Raw genomic sequence first — 21,831 nt, 5'->3', positions numbered from 1 at the left:
CACTTGATTTCACTGATTGTTAGGGTTGCCAACCTCCAGGTGGTGGCTGGAGATTACGACTGAGATCAGTTCAGTGCTATTACGACTGAGATCAGTTCAGCTGGAGAAAATGGCAGCTTTTGGCCACTGGACTCTATGGCATTGAAGTCCCTCCCCTCCCCAAACCCCGCCCTCCTCAGGCTCTGTCCCCCAAACCTCCCGCTGGTGGTGAAGAAGGACCTGGCAACCCTACCAATCATAAATATCTTCCACTTTGAGTAATATAATTTGCACATAGTTGGTTTACAGGAGGCGATGAGGACCTCCCCCATCCTGTCCAACTGTTTGAAGTCATTTGCTAAAGAAAGCTCCATGAGTCCAGAGGGCTGAGAACGACCACCCGCCTGGGCCAATAAGGGGCTATCAGAATACGCATTGATTTGTCGGCTCTCTACTTGGCAATAACTTTTGTGAATGAAAGTCAGTGGGGGAGCACAGAACAGGTACTCCTGCTGTCTGAATTGGAACGCACCCCCAATAGATTCCTTGTTGGATGCGGCCTGTTATGTATGTACATAGTTGGGTGGATCTGCAGGAGGAACCTTAGGAGCTGGAGTCCCTGACGAAGGCTCCTAAGCTTGCATGCCCTATTGGCCACCGCGCGGGCGAATGCTATTGGCCCTAAGCCTGGACACGCCATTGGTACTCCGGGGTTGTTCCCCCCTATCACGGATCGGGGGGGCGTGGCCGCGGGTGACCAGGGGGACATATAAGCAGGGCCAGGTCGCTCTGTTTCCAGTTCAGTTCTGTTCATTGCGGAAACTTCATTGTTGGGACTCCGTCTCGACCTCCTGTGTCCTCCCCACGCGGACTCAACACATGAGCAGAACGGAGAGCACTTGGTGGTTTCCCTTGAAGCCAGCAGATCTAGGCAGGGGCGGTCCCACTCTTGGAAGAGGGGCCCTCCCCTCCCCAGACCCCGCCCTCCTCAGGCTCCGCCCCCAAAACCTCCCGCCGGTGGCTGAGAGGGACCTGGCAACCCGACTGAGTGTAGAAACTGGCCGGCTGAGAGGAAGCCGCCATTCTGCGAACTGGGCTCTGCCCCCCCCCCGTCGCAACCAGGTCCCTCTTCGCCACCGGCGGGAGGCTTTGGGGGCGGAGCCTGAGGAGGGCGGGGCTTGGGAGGGGAGGGACTCCAGTGCCGTAGAGTCCAATGGCCAAAGCGCCCATGTCCGCCAGGTCTCTCTCGGCTGGAGCTCAGTGGTCATAGCAGCAGGTAGGCAACCCTAGTAGGTCCGAAGGGGTTCCCCGTTAGGCCCGGGAGGGCTCTGGAGGCTTCAACGGAACCGCCGACGGTTCCCCGCGCGCCGCCAAACGGCCGCCAGCGCCAACGGCTGCAGCTCCCCTCCCCCGGGCAGGAAGCGGAAACGACGCGCAACTCCTTCCGGAGCAAGGGCGGGAGGGAAGAGGCGCGGGCGAGGCGCGATGGCGGTGCTGCTGGAGACCACGCTGGGGGACCTGGTGGTGGACTTGTACGCCCAGGAGAGGCCGCGAGGTGAGGCGGGGCGGGCGGAGGGGAGGCTCATTGGCTTCTAGCAGCTGCCACTCAAGCGGGGGGGGGGGGAGGGGAAGCGCCGCCGGTTGGGTTTCAAACCCCCCCGAGCGAGGCCGGCCGCAGTCGGTTGCTTTGGGGCGAAAACGCCCGGGAGGTTTGGCCTGGCCCTGGGCCGCTCTCGCGCTGCACGTTTTCCCCGTCGGGATCCTCAGAACTCTGCGCGGGGGCTTCTTTGTTGGTTTTGACTGGGGGGAATGTGCATTTAGAGAGGGGCAGACCCGAGGCAAACCCCCCCCCCCCGGTGCGTTTTCGCCCTTGGACAACCCGAGAAGGGCAAAAGTCGTTTCTCGAGTCAGGCGCCAGGTACCAAAGTGCACCTCTTGGGTTTCTGTCTGTCTAACAGGTGCCCTTAAATACTGATGCCCTAACTTAGAGGCTTCAGCTCAAACCCAACCCCTTTCTGACTATATCTTCCAACGCACTTGACGCTGAGAGACACTGTCCTTCAGTGTGACTCCTCTGAAGATGCCTGCCACAGCTGCTGGCGAAACGTCAGGAAAGAAAATTCCAAGACCACGGTCACACAGCCCGGATAACCTACGACAACCAATGAACTCTGACCGTGAAAGCCTTCGACAATATTTTGAACGCCTCTACGGGGAGGAAATATTTCAACAGACCCGGAGATTGGAAACACTTCGGAACAAGAAAGCACATCTACTTTGTTCTTTAACTTTTCTACTGCGATGCAGAGACACAGGAACCATTCCATATTACTTTTGCAGGACAATGACTCAGCTCAAACCCAACCCCTTTCTGACTATATCTTCCTACCCACTTGACACTGAGAGACGCTGTCCTTCAGTGTTACTCCTCTGAAGATGCCTGCCACAGTTGCTGGCGAAGCGTCAGGAAAGAAAATTCCAAGACCACGGTCACACAGCCCGGATAACCTACAAGAACCAATTAGAGGCTTCATTTGGCTGGCCTTGGTTGGGCTAATGTGACTTGCTGTGGTGTAAAATGATAATAGGGGTTTCCTCTAATTTACAGGCCCGAACACGAACTTGACACCCAGAGGTTAAGCAAGGGGAGTTTTCCGTGCTAAGACAAGCTTTACACGCTAAATGTCTGTATACTGGCCATCTACAAACACAGCAAGAAAAACATAAAGGGGCAACTCTAATGCGACACCTTTTATCCATTTCTAAAATGAGAAACTGAAGCTTGAACCTGCCCACAGTTTCCATCATTTGACCTGAAAAAACCTCCTTCCATCTCAGCCCTTCAGTTTCTACTATAGGAGGACAAGGTGTAGTTATTCATTATTGAAAGAAGAGCACTCTGAATATGCTTAATGACTCTTCTGTATTATCATGCCATGTATCCCAGGACTACCAGTTCATATTAGGGGAAAAATTCCAGGGATACACCCTGGTGAGTTCTGATTAAATAATTCCTTCTTGTTCAGAAAGTACATGGTAGTATTTCTTGCCATAAACTTTCCCCATTATTATTCCACTTTTATTTCATTTGGGACAATTTCTTTATCCTAAAATTACATTTGGGCGTGTCGCTGGGGCCTGCACACGGAGTCTCCCCAACTTTCCGATATCTCCACCTTGTAGACCTTCATGTGCTGTAAGATTTGTAGTAAAGTCTTAAGGAGGCATAGTGTGTGTTTCTGTTATTAGGCAAAATCCACAGTACATTATAGTTTCATCAATTTCTTGCAGCCTGCCTGAATTTTCTGAAGCTCTGCAAAATCAAGTACTACAATTACTGTCTTATACACAATGTACAGGTAAGCATTTATGGTGATATTTATTTTCTCCCCCTGAATTTTTAAATCAATGAATAGTTTTGTTAGCATGTATTGCACTGCAGATAGATAATTGGGCTTGAATCAGGAAGGCCTATGTTCAGATTTTCATTTTGCTGGGCACATGTTATATGTACCTCTTGGCCTTACATCATTATCTGTAAAATAAAACAATAACCTGCTTCAATAAAATTTGTGAGTGCAGGCACAATAAACATCTTAATTATATATAAAAGTGTTAATGATAACTGTAGTCATAAAGTATGTTTAAAAAAATATGTCTTGCATTGCTACAGAGAGATTTCATCATACAAACTGGTGATCCACAGGGGACTGGCCGTGGAGGCGAATCCATTTTTTGGTGAGCTGCTTATTGGGTAGCCAGGCTGTACTTGAAATAGTAATAGATAGCTTGACTTTCTTGGTGTACTCCTGAAAGTAGGTTGTTCCAACTCTTGTCATTTTGTTTTAGTGACAGTTCTCCAACCATTATTTCCACATAATTCCATCGAGCCTTGCATGTGAGATTGTGCCATCCAGTATTGCTTTGTGCTTGTTTTATTTTTAGATAAAGTTAGTATCGGGTAGAAGAATGTTACTCTGGTATTGCCAACTGTATTCTTTTATAAATTAACTGAGTTTAAAAAATAATAAGTCCATTACTATTGGAATGTCATAATTTACAACATTGGCTGCAAAAGTTTTGTATTGTAATCTGATCCTGTAGTAATCTGATCCTGGGGAAAATGGGGGATTGTTGAAAATCTTGGGAGACAAGACCTCAGGAGTAGTAAGACAATGTAATTCTCTGAAGCCCCTCAGAGGAAAGTATTGTACTCTTGACTTTTCTTCCTCTTCATTAATGTGAACAGTTCAAAAATCTATGTTGAAATGTCTAAAAAAGAGAGATCATCATTTAGAAATGTCTGTGGCTTGGATCCTACCGAGGAGTTCCATGGGTGGAAAGGAGGATGATTTTTGCGGGTCCCCTCTCCCACTGCAGACCTCTGACACCCCCTTACTTTTCCTAAGGGTCCCCTTTCTCCCAGGAATAGCGTTTTAGGGGGTAACTGTGGCTGTGGGGCTGAGGAGTCCTGCTCTGCGGATGGAAATGTGTGGTAAATCAAAGTCACTATTTTTAAAAGTTGAAATAAATCTTTTGTTCACTGCTGATCTCCATAAATACAACTCAGCAAGGTTTGCAGACCCAGTACAATACATATACATCATTTAGCAAGGGGATCTATGCATAGTTCATACTTGCAAATGAGCCTTTAAAAAGGCATTTAATATGGGTAAATGTGTTGGTAGTTACAGTTCCAGACACAGGGTGATGATGTGCATACCAAACTCATACATGGATAAGGATCCTCCTCCATTTAAAATGTAGGAACCAAAGCCCAAGTTCAAGAGAATGTGGCTGTAGATTGATTTTGTGTATTGAAGTGAATAGTGGTAATGCTCTAAATGGAGAAGCATTCTGGGAACGCTAGAACTTGTTCAGATGATTGCTAGGCTGCATGATGTATCTGAAGACAATAATAACAATTTTTTCCAAATGCCATCCTTTTGGACATGGTTTCTGTTTCAAACAATGAAGAGTGTTATTTCTACGCAAGTCATGAGCCAACCTTACCTGTTCTAAAATTCCCTCAAAACCTCATTTATCCTAGCTGAGAGCCAGCATGGTGTAGTGGTCAAGAGCTGTGGTTTGGAGTGCTGGACTCTGATCTGGAAAACCGGGTTTGATTCCCCACTCCTCCACATGAGCCGCGGAGGCTAATCTGGTGAACTGGATTTGTTTCCCCACTCCTACACATGAGCGGTGGACTGTAATATGGTGAACCGGGTTTGATTCCCCACTCCTCCACATGAACAGCGGAGGCTAATTTGGTGAAATGGATTTGTTTCCCCACTCCTACACATGAAGCCAGCTGGGTGACCTTGGGCTAGTCACAGCTCTCTCAGCCCCACCTACCTCAAAGGGTGTCTGTTGTGGGGAGGGGAAGGGAAGGTGATTGTAAGCCGGTTTGATTCTTCCTTAAGTGGTAGAGAAAGTTGGTATATAAAAACCAACTCTTTTTTTCTTCTAATATTGAGAGTGACCTGCATTTTAAATAACTTTTGAGAGCAGCTGTGAATAGACTTGCATGAACAGACTGGTTGCTTATTGCAGATATGAAGACCACTCATTCGAATACTTGAAGAGGCAGGATATAAATGTGCTAAATAAAATACATAAGTAAAAAAATGAGTGTAATCTGTTAATTATGCTTTATGTGGATAGGCATTCACAGGGATGTGTAGTTACAAGGGTTTGTAGTAAGTCATTTGCTGTCTCATATAGGTAAAGTAGAACATTAGCACAAAACAGTTATTCTTACTTTACTGCTATTCAGTTTGTGTCTGCTAGATGATGTGGTATAGTATTTGGAGTGTTGAACTGGGAACCTGAAGACCTACATCCAAATTCCCATCTGCCCACAACATTCACTGGGTAACCTTGGACCGGTCCCTTTCTCACAGCCTAACCTATTTCACAAGGTTTTTGAGAGGACAAAATGGAAGAAGGGAGAATGACGCACACCTCCCTGAGCTCTTCGGAGAAAGGGCAGGATAAAAAGTCTTAAATAAATAACCTGTATATTTGCATATATGTGTTTCAGCAAATTATATGGGGATCAAGCTAGATACTTTGAATCAGAAAAAGTGCCAAGAATTAAACACAAGAAAAAAGGAACTGTGTCAATGGTGAACAACGGCAGTGACCAACATGGATCTCAGGTGAGCACATAATGTTGGGAGGGTTTTGTTAGAACTGTGGGATTGATAAAAGGAAATTACTTTGCAAAGGATCCACAGAGAATGAAAATAGTGGCTTGATGGGGCATGACCCTCGCATGTAGTTCGCATGCATGTATTGTTTGTAGGTGTTTGGTTTTGTGTTGTTGTTTTTTGCCGTCAAGTCACATCTGACTTATGGCAGTCCCTGGTGGGATTTTCAAGGCAAGATACTTTCAGAGGTGGTTCGCCATTGCCTACCTCTTCCTCACAACTCTGGTATTCCTTGTAAGTCTCCCATCCAAATAGTTGCCAGGGTTGGCCCTGCTTAGTATCTGAGATCTGATGAAATCAGGCTACCATGGGTTATCCAGGTCAAGTTACAATTAGTAAAATGGCTTGCCTAAAGATTAAAAAATCACAACTAATCCCCCGCATTAGTTGACATTGCACATAAATAAAAGGGCATTAAGCCTTAATTCGGCAATCTTTCTGTATGTGCATACAAAGCTGCGTTCTGCAGAATCAGAACATAAGTCCATCTTGCTGCATATTGGTTTCTCTGATTGGTAGCAACTTTCCAAGGACTCACACAGAGAGAGGTCTTTACCAACAGTTTCTCCATGAGATCCGATCCTTTCCCTTTGACTGGTAATGTAACTGGAACCTTTGCCTGTTCTGTACCACCGAGCCATGGCCCCTTGCATCCCCTGGGCTAATTGTGATTTTGACTCTTGTTGCACTTCTGTGAATGTTTAACATGTTTAGATATTTACATTATTTTATCATATGTTTTTAGATTTGCAGGGTGGGGGGATAAATCAAAATGTACATCTTTGTTGTTTTCAGGAGCAAATGCCACCCTCAGAGTTGTCAGGAATTTCTTTTCTTAGTTACAGCTAGCCTCCTAAACATTATGTTGCTATAAAGCTGTTTGTGGTGTGTGTTTTAAGTGCCATCAAGTCTCTTCCGACTCATGGCGACCCTATGAATCAGTGTCCTCCAAAACATTCTATCATTAACAGCTTTGCTCAAGTCTTGCAGACTGAGGGTTGTGGCTTCCTTTATATAGTCAATCCATCTCATGCTGGGTCTTGTTCTTTTCCTGCTGCCTTCAACTTTTCCTAGTATTGTCTTTTCCAGGGACTCCTGTCTTCTCATAATGTGACCAAAGTACAATAGCCTCGGTTCAGTCATTTTAGCTTCCAGGGAGAATTCAGGCTTGATTTGGTCTAGAGGCTGTTTGTTAGTGCATCAGCCATAGACTATTGCTGGCATTTTTTCTGAAAGTGGTAATGGGAAAAGGGGAGGACAGGGAGTTCCTCATCAGAACTTGCGGTATGGGTGGAGTAACTGTAGCTCTGACCATACAGTGTTAGGAAGACACTGCTACAAACAAATGTCAACATAACACAGAATTGGGCTATTCACCAACTTTGGTGATAAGAGAAAGTGTAAAAAAATTTCAGGTTGCTTTCTGTGGACATTTGTTTGTAGCACAGAGTTGGACTATTGACCTGTCTGTGATTATAAGTATTAGGATCATTATATGCATATGAATGTAATATTGTATTATTGAATGTGCAGTTTGTTATTAAGGATTTGGTCCACTTGGTGGGATTCTCAGTTGTGTTCTTATTATAGGAGATTACTATGATGCTTGGAATATTTGGAATATAGTTTCTTAAGTGTAATTATCCAGCCAAACAAACAGCCTAAGTTGCTCAGCTTTTTTTGTGTAATTGAACGCTCTGCAGCCTTTCTCTGTCCTCTCACAGGAGTTTCAGGTGTCATCTTGTAAAAAAGTGGAGTGCATTCTTAAGATCCCTTTGAATATTGAAAAATTAATCTTGGGCACATCTAAGCAGCTGTTCTTTGTGACGGGTGGAAATATTTTAAGTTAACCAGAAAGGCACAAGGTACTTCGATTTTGTAACTAAGTAACTTTCTGTCTTGTTTTTCTATAGTTTCTTATTACAACTGCAGAAAACTTAGATTACCTGGATGGTGTGCATACGGTGTTTGGTGAAGTTACAGAAGGCATGGATGTACTGACGAAAATTAATGAGACCTTTGTTGACAAAGATTTTGTTCCATATCAAGATATCAGGTTTGACTGTCTCGTTTCCATATTTTACCAAGATTATTTCTGGACGGGCCTTTTAGTGTCACAGTCGTATGAAGTAGGCAAAAGGGGTCTGGTGGCCCAGGCCCTTCCTCTAGGAGAAACCAGTCTGCCTGGTTCCGGGGAATGGTGAAACAGCCTGCGCTGTACACGAACGTTCTTGTTCTTTGCCTGTTTTGGCATATGCTTAGGAAGATTTACTTGACTATCTTGACTTAAAGGCATCGATTATGCTTCAGTGAAATATATTTGTTGTAAAAGCACACTGTTGTTGCAGAAATGAAATACTATTATAAAACAATAAATTTTCCTGCATTTTTTAATTAGGATAAACCATACAGTGATCTTAGATGATCCATTTGATGACCCAGCTGGTTTGGCAATACCAGATTGTTCACCAGAGCCTACAAAGGAACAGTTGGATGTGAGTATTGCTATTCACTTATTGTGCTTTTTGGTGGGAGCAGGAAAGGCCAGGAAACAGCTATAGGTTAATATGGATACTTCCCCAAAAAACGGAGTCCTTTTTTATTTCAACAAGTTTGGATTCTACAGAATCCTTCTCCCAACAGCACTGAGAACCACGTGCAGCCAGGAGTGTGGATGGCAGGAGGGCTCGCAAGCAAGTGGGCAGGACTGGAGAGACAGACAGCAGCAGCAGGCCCTGCTGGAAGCCCTAGGCCCCTGGCAATAAGCTGACACACCTTAGGGCATGTTGACGCAGGATCTATATGCATCCTAACACTGACAAAGTAAGGGGTAAGCACCCTTAGGATTGTAGATACACTTTTGTACCTTGGAGCAGGAGGGATATGAGTCTGTACCTTGGGCTTTCAAAATGAGGAAAATCGGAAGAATTGCCATGTCCTTTATATAGATCATTCTGTAATTCTGCTGTAAAGAAAGAAATAGCATTTAATTTATACCACTGTCCATTTCTAGTTGTTTCCATTGTACATTGTTCCTGAGAAAATTCAGGTTGGTGATCATTGCTGATGCTCTGTTGATATACAGCTATGAGAGAGATTGCAGCTTATTTGATTGAAATACAACTTCCTGATTCCTGTATATTAGTATAATTATTTACATTATAGTCCAGAGACTCAAATCACATTACACAGTGGTGATTCTCAAGGGCATCTGCGTGTTGTTCGTGTGTGGTAACTTCTGCAACTTGAATGAATAATTAAATGTAAAGAACTTCATCAGTGTCCTTATGTGACAGGTGGATTGAAGGCATGATATAATTAGCAACGTTTCACTGGCTTAATTGTATTAAATAACTGCTATTTTTTAAAAATGTAAGACAGAGTGGGAGAATAGGAGCTGATGAGGAAATCGATGACTTCAAGGGACGGTCTGTTGATGAAGTGGAGGAAATTCTGGCAGAGAAAGAGGCAAAAACTCAGGCTATTCTTTTGGAAATGGTAAATATATTAGATTTGATCAGAGTAATAACTTTATCTGTGTTTTGAAATGTGCACATTGGGTGAATATTTCTAAAGCGTTGCATTAACTCCTAAGTAGGCCTTGGAATAGTACTATTACATTTGGATGTGGGCTCAAATCCTAGTTCACAAGGTGATCCTTGGCAGATCTTTCTCCTTAAACATACAAGCTAGTTATCCTGTAGCAGTATGCAGAGATTAAGGAAGTAAGGATTGTCATATGCATGCATTCCATTGCTCAGATTTCAGTATATAACACAGACTAGTAGTTAAAGGGATCAAAAGCGTAACATTTCTGTGAGAGAATTGAGAAGATATTAATTGAAATCTTTTTCATTCAGATATTTTTGGTTTACTCTCCTATCTTACTGGCCACCTCCATCCTAATTTTAGTAGCATCTTAGCAAAATGGAGCTGCTACTTCAGGATCCTTGCTGGAAAAGTAGCAAAAATATAAACAGACTGCAGCTGGCACAGCTAAAAGTTGGTTACTATTTAGATGGCAATTCTTGCAGAGGAGGCAATATTGCTTCTTGAGGGAAATCACAAGAAGCACCTCCTACGAATGACAAGATTTTGAGAATTTGGAAAACAGCATAGATATCTGAATCACCAACACAGAAATTGTGAAGTTGTTAATGTACAGTTGGATAAATTTATCGATAAATAGTCAATGCTTCTAATGGTATGTTCTGATAAAGTTCAAGATGGGACTAGACCTTATATATTCTTAATATTTTGTGATAACCATGAAATGTTCACTCCTGTAAATTTTTTGTGTAAACATTTGCTTAAAAGTGCCACAGCTTTCAAATGGTGCTAATGTGAACCAGCGCTTAATCTTGATATCTGCACAGAAGGGACAAAATAAAGAGTTGGGTGAATCTTCTATTTGCTCTTACCCTACAAATACAGTATCATGGTTTGGAATTAATTTTAACATGGTTCATGCACCTTTTAAAATTTCATGTGGAGTCTGAGAGAAAGGAATGCCTGGATAGAGGCAGGACAGCCCAATATGAAGAGATTTGTCTTTTGAGGGGAGGGATTTTTGAGAGTTCATAATAGCGATTATTTCCATATTTGTATAGGTTACCTCTCCTGTCCTTTCGTTACAAGTTTGGTACACGTGAAACAAGCATATCTCAAGTTCATGCAGATGAATTGCCAGTGTGTCTAAAATAAGGTTACAATCTCCTCTTTTTTTACCTTTGTACTTAAGGTAGGAGACTTGCCTGATGCAGATATCAAACCACCCGAAAATGTGCTTTTTGTCTGCAAACTTAATCCTGTGACAACAGATGAAGACCTTGAAATCATATTTTCTCGCTTTGGGCCAATCAAAAGGTAATAATAGAAACCTCTTAAAAACCTTTCTTTCCCAGGCTTCTCTGCCCTGCTTGCCTTCTAATTCAGGAATAAGGGTCTTTTATGTAGCTGTCAGTTGTGTTAGAAACTTCAGAAGATGGAACAGAAGAGATTGCTGGCTTGTAGGTGGGAGTCAAGAACTTGCCGGGGAAGGGCTCAAGCCCTCTCTTGCTGGCCTTGCTCTTCTTGCAGTGTTGGGGGTGGTGGCGATTGCAGCAGCAACTGCAATGTTAGGGGAGGTTCAGACCTATCTGAAGTTGTTCTTCGCTGGTGGTCATCTCCTCCTCTGCCAAGTCTCTTCTACTTGATTCTTTTTTTAAAAAAATTAAAACTTTTTTCCTTCCTCCCCTTTCTTGCTAGTGTTTGCTTTTGCAGTTGATCCAAGTTAAGAGATGATTTCACTGAGAATTAAGGGCCAGTGTGATTTCATACAAGAGTGCAACATTTGCCTCTTGACTGTGAGCCATTCAATAACATTCCATTTCCAGTACTGGCTATCATGCAGCCTCTTGTGAGATCCCACTCTTAGGCAGACAATTATCTCCTTTATATTGGAACAAAGCATCAAGTCACATACACGCCTCCCTCTTAGAAAATGCTTCTCAGCATTATTTGCAACCTAAAAGTCAGAGAACCTAAAAGAAGCAGAAAGCATAATATATGGTTGTAGAAGTATTAAATTGGCAATGTTTATGAGGCTTAGCTTACTTCAGCATTTCCTGCCTAAACTCGATCTTTGCTGATGTACCTAGTTCTGCTCAGTTCAGAGTGTCATAAGTTTACTAACACAAGAGTGTTATCCTAGTCACACTTTTGTCTGAAAGCATAGCACAAGAGTGCAGATTATTCAAAACAAATACTGAGAGGGATGTGGGTAGTTGTTTGGAGTCCATGCTTTTCTTAAATCTAGTTAATATGAGTTGTTTCCCTATTGCATTTTCTGATGTTGAAAACATTTATGGGAGAATTCCAGGATCCACAATTTGTGCTGGAGGGGAGAAGCCTCCTGGTTCACATTTTAGCCCTTGCCAAGACCACTAATATTAGGATGCTCCTGGTAAATAGATGAAGGACTGCTTCCTTTGAGTACTGTGTAATGCCCAAGAAGTCTCCCTGAAAACAGTGTCAGCCAGACATTCGTTGTTATTCTACAACTCCCTGAACAACACGTATTTTGCTGAATTTTCAGCTGCGAAGTGATTCGAGACTGGAAGACAGGTGAATCCCTGTGCTATGCTTTCATTGAGTTTGAAAAGGTATGTGGTTTTATGTATTGTTAACCTATAAACAACAATATAAACTGTAGTGTATTCACAATGTTAGAAGTGTTAGGTACCTGTTTCTTCTATGGATTTTATGTATCATCTTTCCCAAAAACATTAAAAACATTAGTGCCAAAGCAGTCATAAAATGCCATAATTAAATTCTGTTATAGGTTTTAGGAAAACAATTTTCTGATATAAACCAATGCAGTTTACTGTAGCGCTTGGGAAGATCAGAAAATCAGCTCTACCGTGCGTGAACCTCTGTAGCCTCAGTGTCATTTTCATCTGAAAAAACATAGAGGATGGTGACATGCACCACATGACTCTTGCCAGAATGAATATTATTACAGTCCCCAAGATTCCCTAAGCCTTAGGTGTGAAGCAATCTAGAAAGCTGAGGAAAATCAGTCCGTTTGCTTGCATGCCTGTTTACATTGTCAAGTGATCCTGAAAGAAAATCACCTGATCTCTTTTAAAAAAAAATTAAATAAATATTTAATCTTACAGTAAAGGGAAAAAACCAGATATAACATTTCTAAAAAAATCAAATACTAAAGATACAAATTATTTTTAAAAAAACCAAAACAGTGCTGCTAATATAACGAAAATATCCAAAGCACTTAATCAAGTAATAGGTAAAGGTCCCCTGTGCAAGCACTGGGTCATTCCTGACCCATGGGGTGACATCACATCCCGACGTTTCCTAGGCAGACTTTGTTTGCGGGGTGGTTTGCCAGTGCCTTCCCCAGTCATCTTCCCTTTACCCCCAGCAAGCTGGGTACTCATTTTACCGACCTCGGAAGGCTGGAAGGCTGAGTCAACCTTGAGCCAGCTACCTGTAACCGACTTCCGTCAGGATCGAACTCAGGTCGTGAGCAGAGTTTGGACTGCAGTACTGCAGTTTACCACTCTGCTCTATGGGGCTCTTAATCAAGTAATACTCTATTTATCTAAAATCCGCATGATTATTATATCACTACCTCTCTACAACTTACACATTGAAGTACTTTTTCCATCCTTGAAATTGTAGAATTCCAGTAAGCATCCAGTTCTTCCGTATTTTTATCGGTATTATAGTACGTCAACTTAATTAAAGCATAGGTTTAATTTAAGGGGAAAAAAATCACCTGATCTCTGAACTATGACCTGGAAGTTGACAATGGCCTGGGAATTGTCAACCCTTGCAAAAACTGAGGGCCCTGAATCACTCCTCTTAAATTCCTCAAAAGAATGTTTATGTTATGTAGAAGAGTAGCAGGGTTGTTCTTTCTGATGAGCCGATCATACAGAAACAGTGTGGTCTGGTTAAATATCCTGTAATTCCTTGTGTGTGTGAACAAAGAGTGGTAGTTGTGGAATAACAGCTCTTCAGGAACACCTGTGTGCAAAGAAGCCTGAATAGGCACCTTTATACTGAATACAGTGATAGATGGCCTAATATCAGTGTGCTAGTAGAGCTACTGGTGTTCCCCATCCTAAGCATATATTTGGTGGTCCAAGAAGATTTTAGGCTGATAAAAGCATTATTAGTAATATGCTTTGCCCTGACCTGGATGGCCCAGGCTAGCCTGATCTCGTCAGATCTCAGGAGCTAAGCAGGGTCAGCCCTGGTTAGTATTTGGATGGGAGACCACCAAGAAATACCAGGGTTGCTGTGCAGAGGAAGGCACTGGCAAACCACCTCTTCTAGTCTCTTGCCATGAAAACCCCATAAGGGGTCGCCATAAGTCGGCTGCGACTTGAAGGCACTTTACACACACACACACAGTAATATGCTAATGGAAACTTCTTTTCTAGTTCATATGCTGGCCTCACCAGGTCATAATTCTAACTTTTTGTTTCATTGAAATATGGCCACCAGGAGGAAGATTGTGAGAAAGCTTACTTTAAAATGGATAATGTGCTGATAGATGACAGGCGGATACATGTGGATTTTAGCCAATCTGTTGCAAAGATAAAATGGAAAGGAAAAGGTAACTTTCATTTTATACTTAGTGTAAGAGGTAGGTAGGAGCTGGGCCAGCTCCTTGCATAGTGTCAGTTCTGATTGGTTCCCTGTTAATCATACCTCGCTTCTCAAAAGGGTTTGTGCTAGTGGAGAGTGCTGAGCAGGCTAGCTGGATGCCCGATGGCATGGTGAGTGCACAGGGTGGGAGCAACGTCCATTTCGCTCACAATGGCAGCGCCTACAGTGGAGCTCAGAGAAAAGTGGGATAGGGTGGAGGCTCAGCAGGCCATTGTCAGTTTCAGTGCCCCAGCCCAGTCTGGAAGGCAAGGCACATTGCAAGGGACCGTCCCTCAAATGTCTGAAGTGGCTGAAGATGATAACCATCTCCAAGTACGTGAAGGGCTGTCATACGGAGGAGGGTGCCGAGTTGTTTTCTGTTGCCCCAACTACATATATTCTGCTGCTATGCGTGAAAATTCCAGACAAAGATAAATATTTTAAAATGTTTTACTGAAGATACGTTCTGCATTCTAGGGTTTTGTTGTTGTTGGCTTTGTTTTTGTGTGTGTGTTTGAGGGGGGTTGCTGGGTAATGAGGTCTACTACCAGTAGTACAGGCATTAAGGAACAGGTATTAATCAGCTCGTTCCAGTTTGGAACCTCATCGGTTGTGATTACTTGGCTGTGTGCACTGAAGTGCCAGTTTTTACCATAAGATGGCAGCATGAAACAAAAGATGCTGACTCCAGCTTTCAAGCAATGGTTTTGTGCAACTGTTGTTAAATGTTATTAAAATGTGTTAACAGAACTTGAAATGGTAAAATGGTCTTTGTGTCAGACATACAGCATGAGTGTAGTAGAGCTGTACTAGGGTTGCCATGGATGCCAGTTATCGAAATGATTAGGACAAATTGGCACTAACAAGTAGAACATGTGTGGCGTAGTGGTTAGAGCACTAGACTAGGGCTCGGGTGTGTGTGGAAAGTGCCGTCAAGTCACAGCTGACTTATGGCAACCCTGTAGGGTTCCCTGTAGGCAGGAGACCTTGGGAGGTAGTTTGCCATGGCCTGCCTGCACGTGGGCTGAGAGAGTTCTGAGAGAACTGTGACTGGCTCAAGGTCATCCAGTAGGCTTCATGTGGAGGAGTGGTGAATCGAATCCAGTTCTCCGGATTAGAATCCACTGCTATTAACCACTTCTCCACACTGGCTCTCAGGGCTGGGGTATCCCGGTTCAAATCCGGCTACTCTCTGTCTAACCTACTTCACAGGGGTTTGGGGAGGATAGAGGAGATGGCGTGGGAAATGCCACCCAAAGGTTCTTGGAAGAAGGGTGGGATTAAAAATGTGATGAATAGAGCTGTTATACTTTTTGAAAGCAGACGATATTCAGTGCAGAGTAATTTAAACATTAGGTAGGAACTGTAGGATATGCACATCAATCATTCATACGTTTAGGATGAATTGGCAACTAGTTGTGCTGGGCATTCAGAGAAATAATGTTGTTCTCTCTCTCCCTTAAAAATGGGGCAGGGAGATGGTGGGCTGTCAATTATGGAGCAGAGAGGAGTGTTGCACACTGCCTGCGGACATGAACTTGGTCTACCACATTTGGGTGCCAGGCAGGTGCCAATCCTGAGGTTAATGCACTGCTAAATTTGCACTGCTAACTACACTGCTAAATTTGTAAACAGTGGCATGTGGCTGGTGCGGTCCCTGGAACCTGCCATCATGTGACAAAGTCAGAATACTGAGTTAAATGGCTCACTTTATAGGAGAGTATGGCATTTCTTTAACTTTTTTTTAAATGCAGTAACAGTGTATTTGTATTAACCGTTCAGACTTTAGAGATATATCTATGTTACCTGTTGCTGGCAAGGTTGACAGACTGTTACCATGGTTACAAACCTGAACTGATGTTGAGTTTACTCTAGAGTGGTTGCTGACTTTGCATCTTCTTTGTGGCTGTGTTGAATGCCAGCTTATCTCTTTCTGTAACAGGTGGGAAGTATACCAAGGAGGATTTCAAAGATTATGAAAAAGAGCATGACAAAATGTCTAAGTTAAGCCTGAAGGAGAAGGCAAAGCCCAAGCAAGAGTATCCTTAATAGTTTCATGTTAGGTTTTAATTTTGCTTCTTATAATTTGTGAATGAAAACTGTTATATACATCTACCATACAACTGGGGATATGTATGACATGTTTCAGATTATTTGGAATCACTTTCTTGTTTATTGGAGTCCTAACGTATCCTGACTCTCGAATATTAACATGGATTTTATCTTTATAGTGGGTTCTTCTGTGTTTGAGAAAGATTTGTGTGTTGTGTTCTAATTTTCAAAAACTTCTTGCCATGGAACTGATAGTTCAGCTTATAACTTATAGTATGTTTTAGTATGGACTTAGGTAAATTTACAAGATACACCGATCACAATGCAAGAAGTCAGTTTTTTGCATGCAGTCCTTATTACCTGACTTAGCCAACTGAACTCCAGTTAAATGTCTCTTCTAGGCCATTCAAACTGTCTGAACTGAGAAACAAAGGAGATTTTTCCTCAAGCTGGAGTTGTGAGTTGATGTAGTTGCAATGAAAAAACAGGTCCATGCAGTAGACTCCATAGCATCTATAATTTACTTCCCATTTAAACTAAACAGATAATGTGGTAAGTTTCTAAGTCAGTGCTGCACTTATCTGGGGCCAATTGCTGCATGAATGTATATTTAACCTTACCACATGATCTAGCTTCACCACATGGGAAATCAGCTGCTATCTCTGTGAGATACAATGGCATCACTATGCAGAAGTCTTTTTGGCTGCTGTTATGCTATGCTTACACAGTTTAAATCATGCTTTAAAATAGCCAATGTAATTAGTTTATGGCATGTCTTACCTGCCTTTCTACTGGAGGGAGCCAAAGCCAATTACAAAAGCAATAAAATTGTAACAATATGAAAGAATCTACAGTAAATACCACCACAAATCAGCAACACTAAAAACAAAATTTAGGATATGGATTAATTCATAAACTTAGATAAACTAGATTATTAAATTGCGTTAACATCCCTAATACACATCTTTACCCTTTTGACCTGTCGAAAATAATTGCAACAGTGCCTCAAAGTGGCCCATTTTGCTTCTTGGTGATAGTTTCACACTTATTCACATTTGTGCATGAAGTCTAACTTTCTGACGCCAGCACTCTTATTGCTGAAGCACAGTTCCTAGTTCAGTGGAGGCTCCCCGTCTGGCATCCCTAATGTCTAGTTCCAAAGTTTCCCTTAACCAGCTGATACAGTACTAGATATGACCTTGTATTGGGGGATGAAGAAGAAGAAGGATCCAAAACAGGTCACAGGCACTCTGATAAGAAGAAGAAGAAACACTACCATTCAGATGATGACGAAAATGGAAAGAGGAGCAAGCACCCTAAGGTACTGAGCTCTGTTCTTTCAGAAAAACAGCATGTTTTAATGTGGCGGTATTGCCACTTAAGCGTGACGTCAAATAAAGGGAGTATTTTTACTAGTCCATAGCCCACTGAACATGCTGTGAAATGATATCAAGCTGCCTTATCCCAAGTCAGACTATTGATCAGTCTTGCTCAGTATTATCTGCTCTGATCAGCAGCAGCTCTAAGTTCTCAGACAAACAAAGGTCTCTCTTGCCACTGCCTTCCTAAAATCCTTTAGCTAGAGATGCCCTGGATTGAACCTCGGATTGTCTGTTTGCAAAGCAGATGCTGTACCTCTGAGTCATGGCCCCGCCCTCTCATTACCTACCCAGATATTAACTCTGGCCTTTTATGCATGCCTGTTTCCCTCACGGTCACCCCTCCGACGACTTCAGGTCTTTGTTTTGATTATGCATGTCATTTCGAATCGTCAGAGATCGTCTCGCTCTCCCCCACCGTTTCCCCACATTTCGCCTGTGTTTTCAAATTCAAGATAAAACAGGTCTCTGAAAACACAGGCAAAATGCAGGGAAACAGTGGGAGAGAGTGAGACGACGTCTGACGGTCGGAAACGGCATGCATAATCAAAACAAAGACCTGAATTTGTCAGAGGGGTGACCGTGAGGGAAACAGCCATGCATAAAAGGCCTCCAAGCTTGGCTGTTTTATCTCAACCAAAAACCTTCTCCCAACCCCTTAAACGCTGCCTTTTTCTTTTATATTTGCACATCTTAACTGGCTATTTACATTTGCTACTGGAAAGCCCCTTACCTGTTTCAAACCCTTGTTGCTTTCCCCTATCAGTTGTTTTCTCTTACAGAGATGCGCTGGGTACCTGTCTTTGTCTGTTCAACAGCTCAACAAAGCCACCTTGAAAGTCCCGGGCATATAGATGTCAGTCCGTTCCTTGCATGCCCAGTTGTGAAAAGCACATAGATATTCAATAGAGTGCTTTTGCCACCAGAGTGCCATCTGTTGTTCACATCTTTCTATTGGGCATTCAGTTTAGAAACACGCTTTCCTAGGAGTTCTCGCTTATTAAGTTGACCTGCTTCAGACTGCTCTCAAAATGTACATCACTGATTACAGTCATATTATTGATGTTTTCACCCAACTACCTTTTTAGAAGTATCCTGTAAAGTATGGTTGGATTGTCTTGGTTTCCCCTGTAGCAAATGGATGTTGACTGGGCATTGGCAGGGTAGATGATGTAAATTAGAGATTCCCTCAGGATTGGAATGGAGGTCTCCAAGATCCAGAGCAGTACTACTTCTCACTTTATGGCTTTGTCTCAATTCTAAGTCTGCACGGTCGGCATACATGTCTTTGCTTAAATCAACATTGTCATGAAGAACAGGATAAGTAATGGTTTCATTATTTGAACTAAATTGGGCTGTGAAATCTGAATAAATAAATAACGGGACCCCTGACAGAAAGGGAAAAGCTGATTGTGAGCTGAGAAACGGGCAAAAAAAAATCCCCTTTTGTTCCCAGGGTCAGCTTGGGAAGTCTTCCTGTGGTTATCACCAATGCCCGGCTGGCTCATGGCCTCACAGACACAGTTGGGCAGATTGCTCAGGCAATCATGAACGGGCTGCCAAAGTCTCACTCCAGCCAAAAGGAGGTCTAGGCTAGGGAGAAATTGTTCACTGAGAATAAGACATGCTGCCTTCCAGCACCCCAAGTCCGAAGGAAGAAGGTGAGGCTGATTGGACTGCGACTCCTGGGTAAGTGTGCCTGAAGAGAGCAGCTAGTGGTGAATATTTTGATGAAGTCAGTAGGTGAGGGAGGAAGTGTATGTTTGTCCATATATGTACAATTTGTACACACATGGCGGATTTTTTGGTGAGAGAAATAGTTATAGTACAAGCTGTCCTGATAACAGATGTGTCAAGAACAGCACTGGGGTCTGTTCTCTGGGTGGGACAGTAGATGGGTGAAACCTGGGATGGTGTGATAGTTCTAATTGGGGGGCTTGGTAAAAAGGAACAATTTTTTGGGGGGAAACTAGTGTTGCATAGCATTACTTTCAGATAACGTGTGTGTCTTTTTTTAATGATGTTTTTGTTGATGTTTTTGATACTTTGTGATGCTGTGTCACTGAAACTGTCAGTCAGAGAAAACAAATACGTTACTGTTTTCTGAATCATCAGTCCATGTATTTTCAGTCTTTCACAAGTGTACCAGTCAGGAATAAAATCTCCCTCCTTTGTGATTTAGTTCTGGATGAAGAAGTTTTATTTGGCTTGTGTGACTGAAACCTGGTTGGATGGCTCTTGTCATATATTTTTGTCACAGGTTGCTCCAGCTAGCTGGGCTGTCCTTCACCAGCTGGGGAAAGGTGGTGGTTGTTATTATCTGTTGCATGTCAGGCTTTCAGAGGCAGGTGTCCTCCCTGGTGCCCTGTCCCTCTTGCTCTTCTTGCGTGGATGCAGCCCCATGTAGTAGATGTGTCAGAGGCACCGGGTTGAGTTTCTTGCAAGGGCTGTCAAATGTTATGTTGGCTGCCTTTTCCTGTTTCTTGCAGGCTTTGTTTGTTTGCTGATACAAACATCATGATGTAAAAAGGCCCTTTCCTTTCATTCCTTGGTTTGTCTTTTAATTACAAGTGAAGATCTTGGTTTGCTCCAGAAGTCAGATAAGTCACAAGATGACTCAAATAATGTAGTGATGCACAAGAAGAGAATATGCATGTCACAAAAGATAACAAAGATAGAGACATCATGATAAGGGAAAACCCATGACTGTAAGGAAGGATGACTAATGTGAGTTTGGGGGAATTAATTTCATTTTTTTCTCTTTCTGCTGCAATGGTAATCCAGCTATACAAGACTAAAAAACAGACACGCGTATATATAAGCCAATTCAAACATATTTATGTAGTTATTAACTGGTTTTTTTAAAGTTATTGTGTCAAACCAAAAAAAACCCTCCTTTTAATAGTGAATTTTAAGATTGTGCTGGTAGCTGTGAATGTGAACAGAGCTACATTTGATTTTGAATATAAAAGTGTTTTCTCCATCAACCGAGGAACCTCACGGAGCTCTCAGAACAACGAACAAATTTTTCAGTACCCCCAACAAAAGTGGGTCATGAGCTGCTTCAGCTGATTTCTCTGAGGCCCTTGATGGTTCCTCCTGGAGCTGATGGCATGGCCTGAACTTGTAAAAAAAAAAAAAAAAGGGATTGATACATGCAAGCTTCTCCTCTTCATCTTTGTAGCACTGCTGGAATACTAGAAGCCTCTTCATTGTGGTTGCAAGAATTTAATGGAACGGTGTAAAGTCCTCCTACAGGGCTCTCCTGGAGGTTTCTGGCTTTACTCTGGACCAGTCTCTAGAAAGACCCTTCATTTTATTTTACAGGGAAGAATTAGCCATTTCCCTATTTTTGAGGTCAACATCATTCTCCATCAGAATTTCATATAATAAAGTTCCATGTTAATTGAAGTATGTTTGTTGATTTAGTAGGATGAACATGGAAGCAACCATTCATATGAAGAACTAAGCAGCATTTTCTTCTCCCATTGTTGCCTTTTACTCTCACCTTTTTCTAATCTATACAAGCCTCTGAATAACCACAAGCAACTAACTATTTTCCCCAATCTTTCCTAACAGGACCCAGAGCGAAGGCACAAAGATGACTCAAGCCGAGATAAAAGGAAAAGTGACAAGCGAGAGCGCCATAGAAGCCGAAGTCGCAGCCGGTCACGGGACAGAGACGACCACTACCGAAAGTATAAAGACAAGCTCTACGAGGAGCCCCGGGAAAGGGAGCATGAAGACAAGAGGGGAGCCAGAAGCCCTAAGAAGTCCAAAGATAAAGAGAAGTCCAAGTACAGATGAAAGAGAAGTCCAAGTACAGATGAAAGAGGGTAACAACTAAAAAAAAAAAAACCCAAAAAAACTCTTCTCTGGTGTTTCTTTACCATGGAAAGAACTAACATCTTATGGCCTGGAAAAAGGAGATTTCAGGCCCAGTTTTGACTTTTAGTGCTGGGACACCACAGGAGGACACCTTAGAGAGTAGAGTTCTGTAAATGTCGTGATATTTCTGAAGCTGAAGCAGATGGTTGCATTTGTGAGTTTGA

General features: G+C 42.7%; 1 protein-coding gene across 1 annotated transcript; it reads left to right on the top strand.

Moving 5' to 3' along the window:
• Positions 1-1,464: 1,464 nt before the first annotated feature.
• On the top strand, positions 1,465-21,588 carry PPIL4 (peptidylprolyl isomerase like 4). Its single transcript, XM_056852724.1, has 13 exons — positions 1,465-1,534; positions 3,271-3,338; positions 3,653-3,717; positions 6,023-6,140; positions 8,105-8,247; positions 8,590-8,686; positions 9,573-9,689; positions 10,933-11,057; positions 12,268-12,334; positions 14,205-14,316; positions 16,291-16,387; positions 17,586-17,721; positions 21,359-21,588. Exons 1-13 carry the CDS (start codon positions 1,465-1,467, stop codon positions 21,584-21,586), a joined length of 1,443 nt encoding a protein of 480 aa, XP_056708702.1. The 3' UTR covers positions 21,587-21,588.
• Positions 21,589-21,831: the final 243 nt, after the last annotated feature.

The sequence above is a fragment of the Euleptes europaea genome, chromosome 7 (genome assembly GCF_029931775.1).
Source record: "Euleptes europaea isolate rEulEur1 chromosome 7, rEulEur1.hap1, whole genome shotgun sequence".
NCBI lineage: Eukaryota > Metazoa > Chordata > Lepidosauria > Squamata > Sphaerodactylidae > Euleptes > Euleptes europaea.
This window is presented reverse-complemented; position numbering and strand designations above follow the sequence as displayed.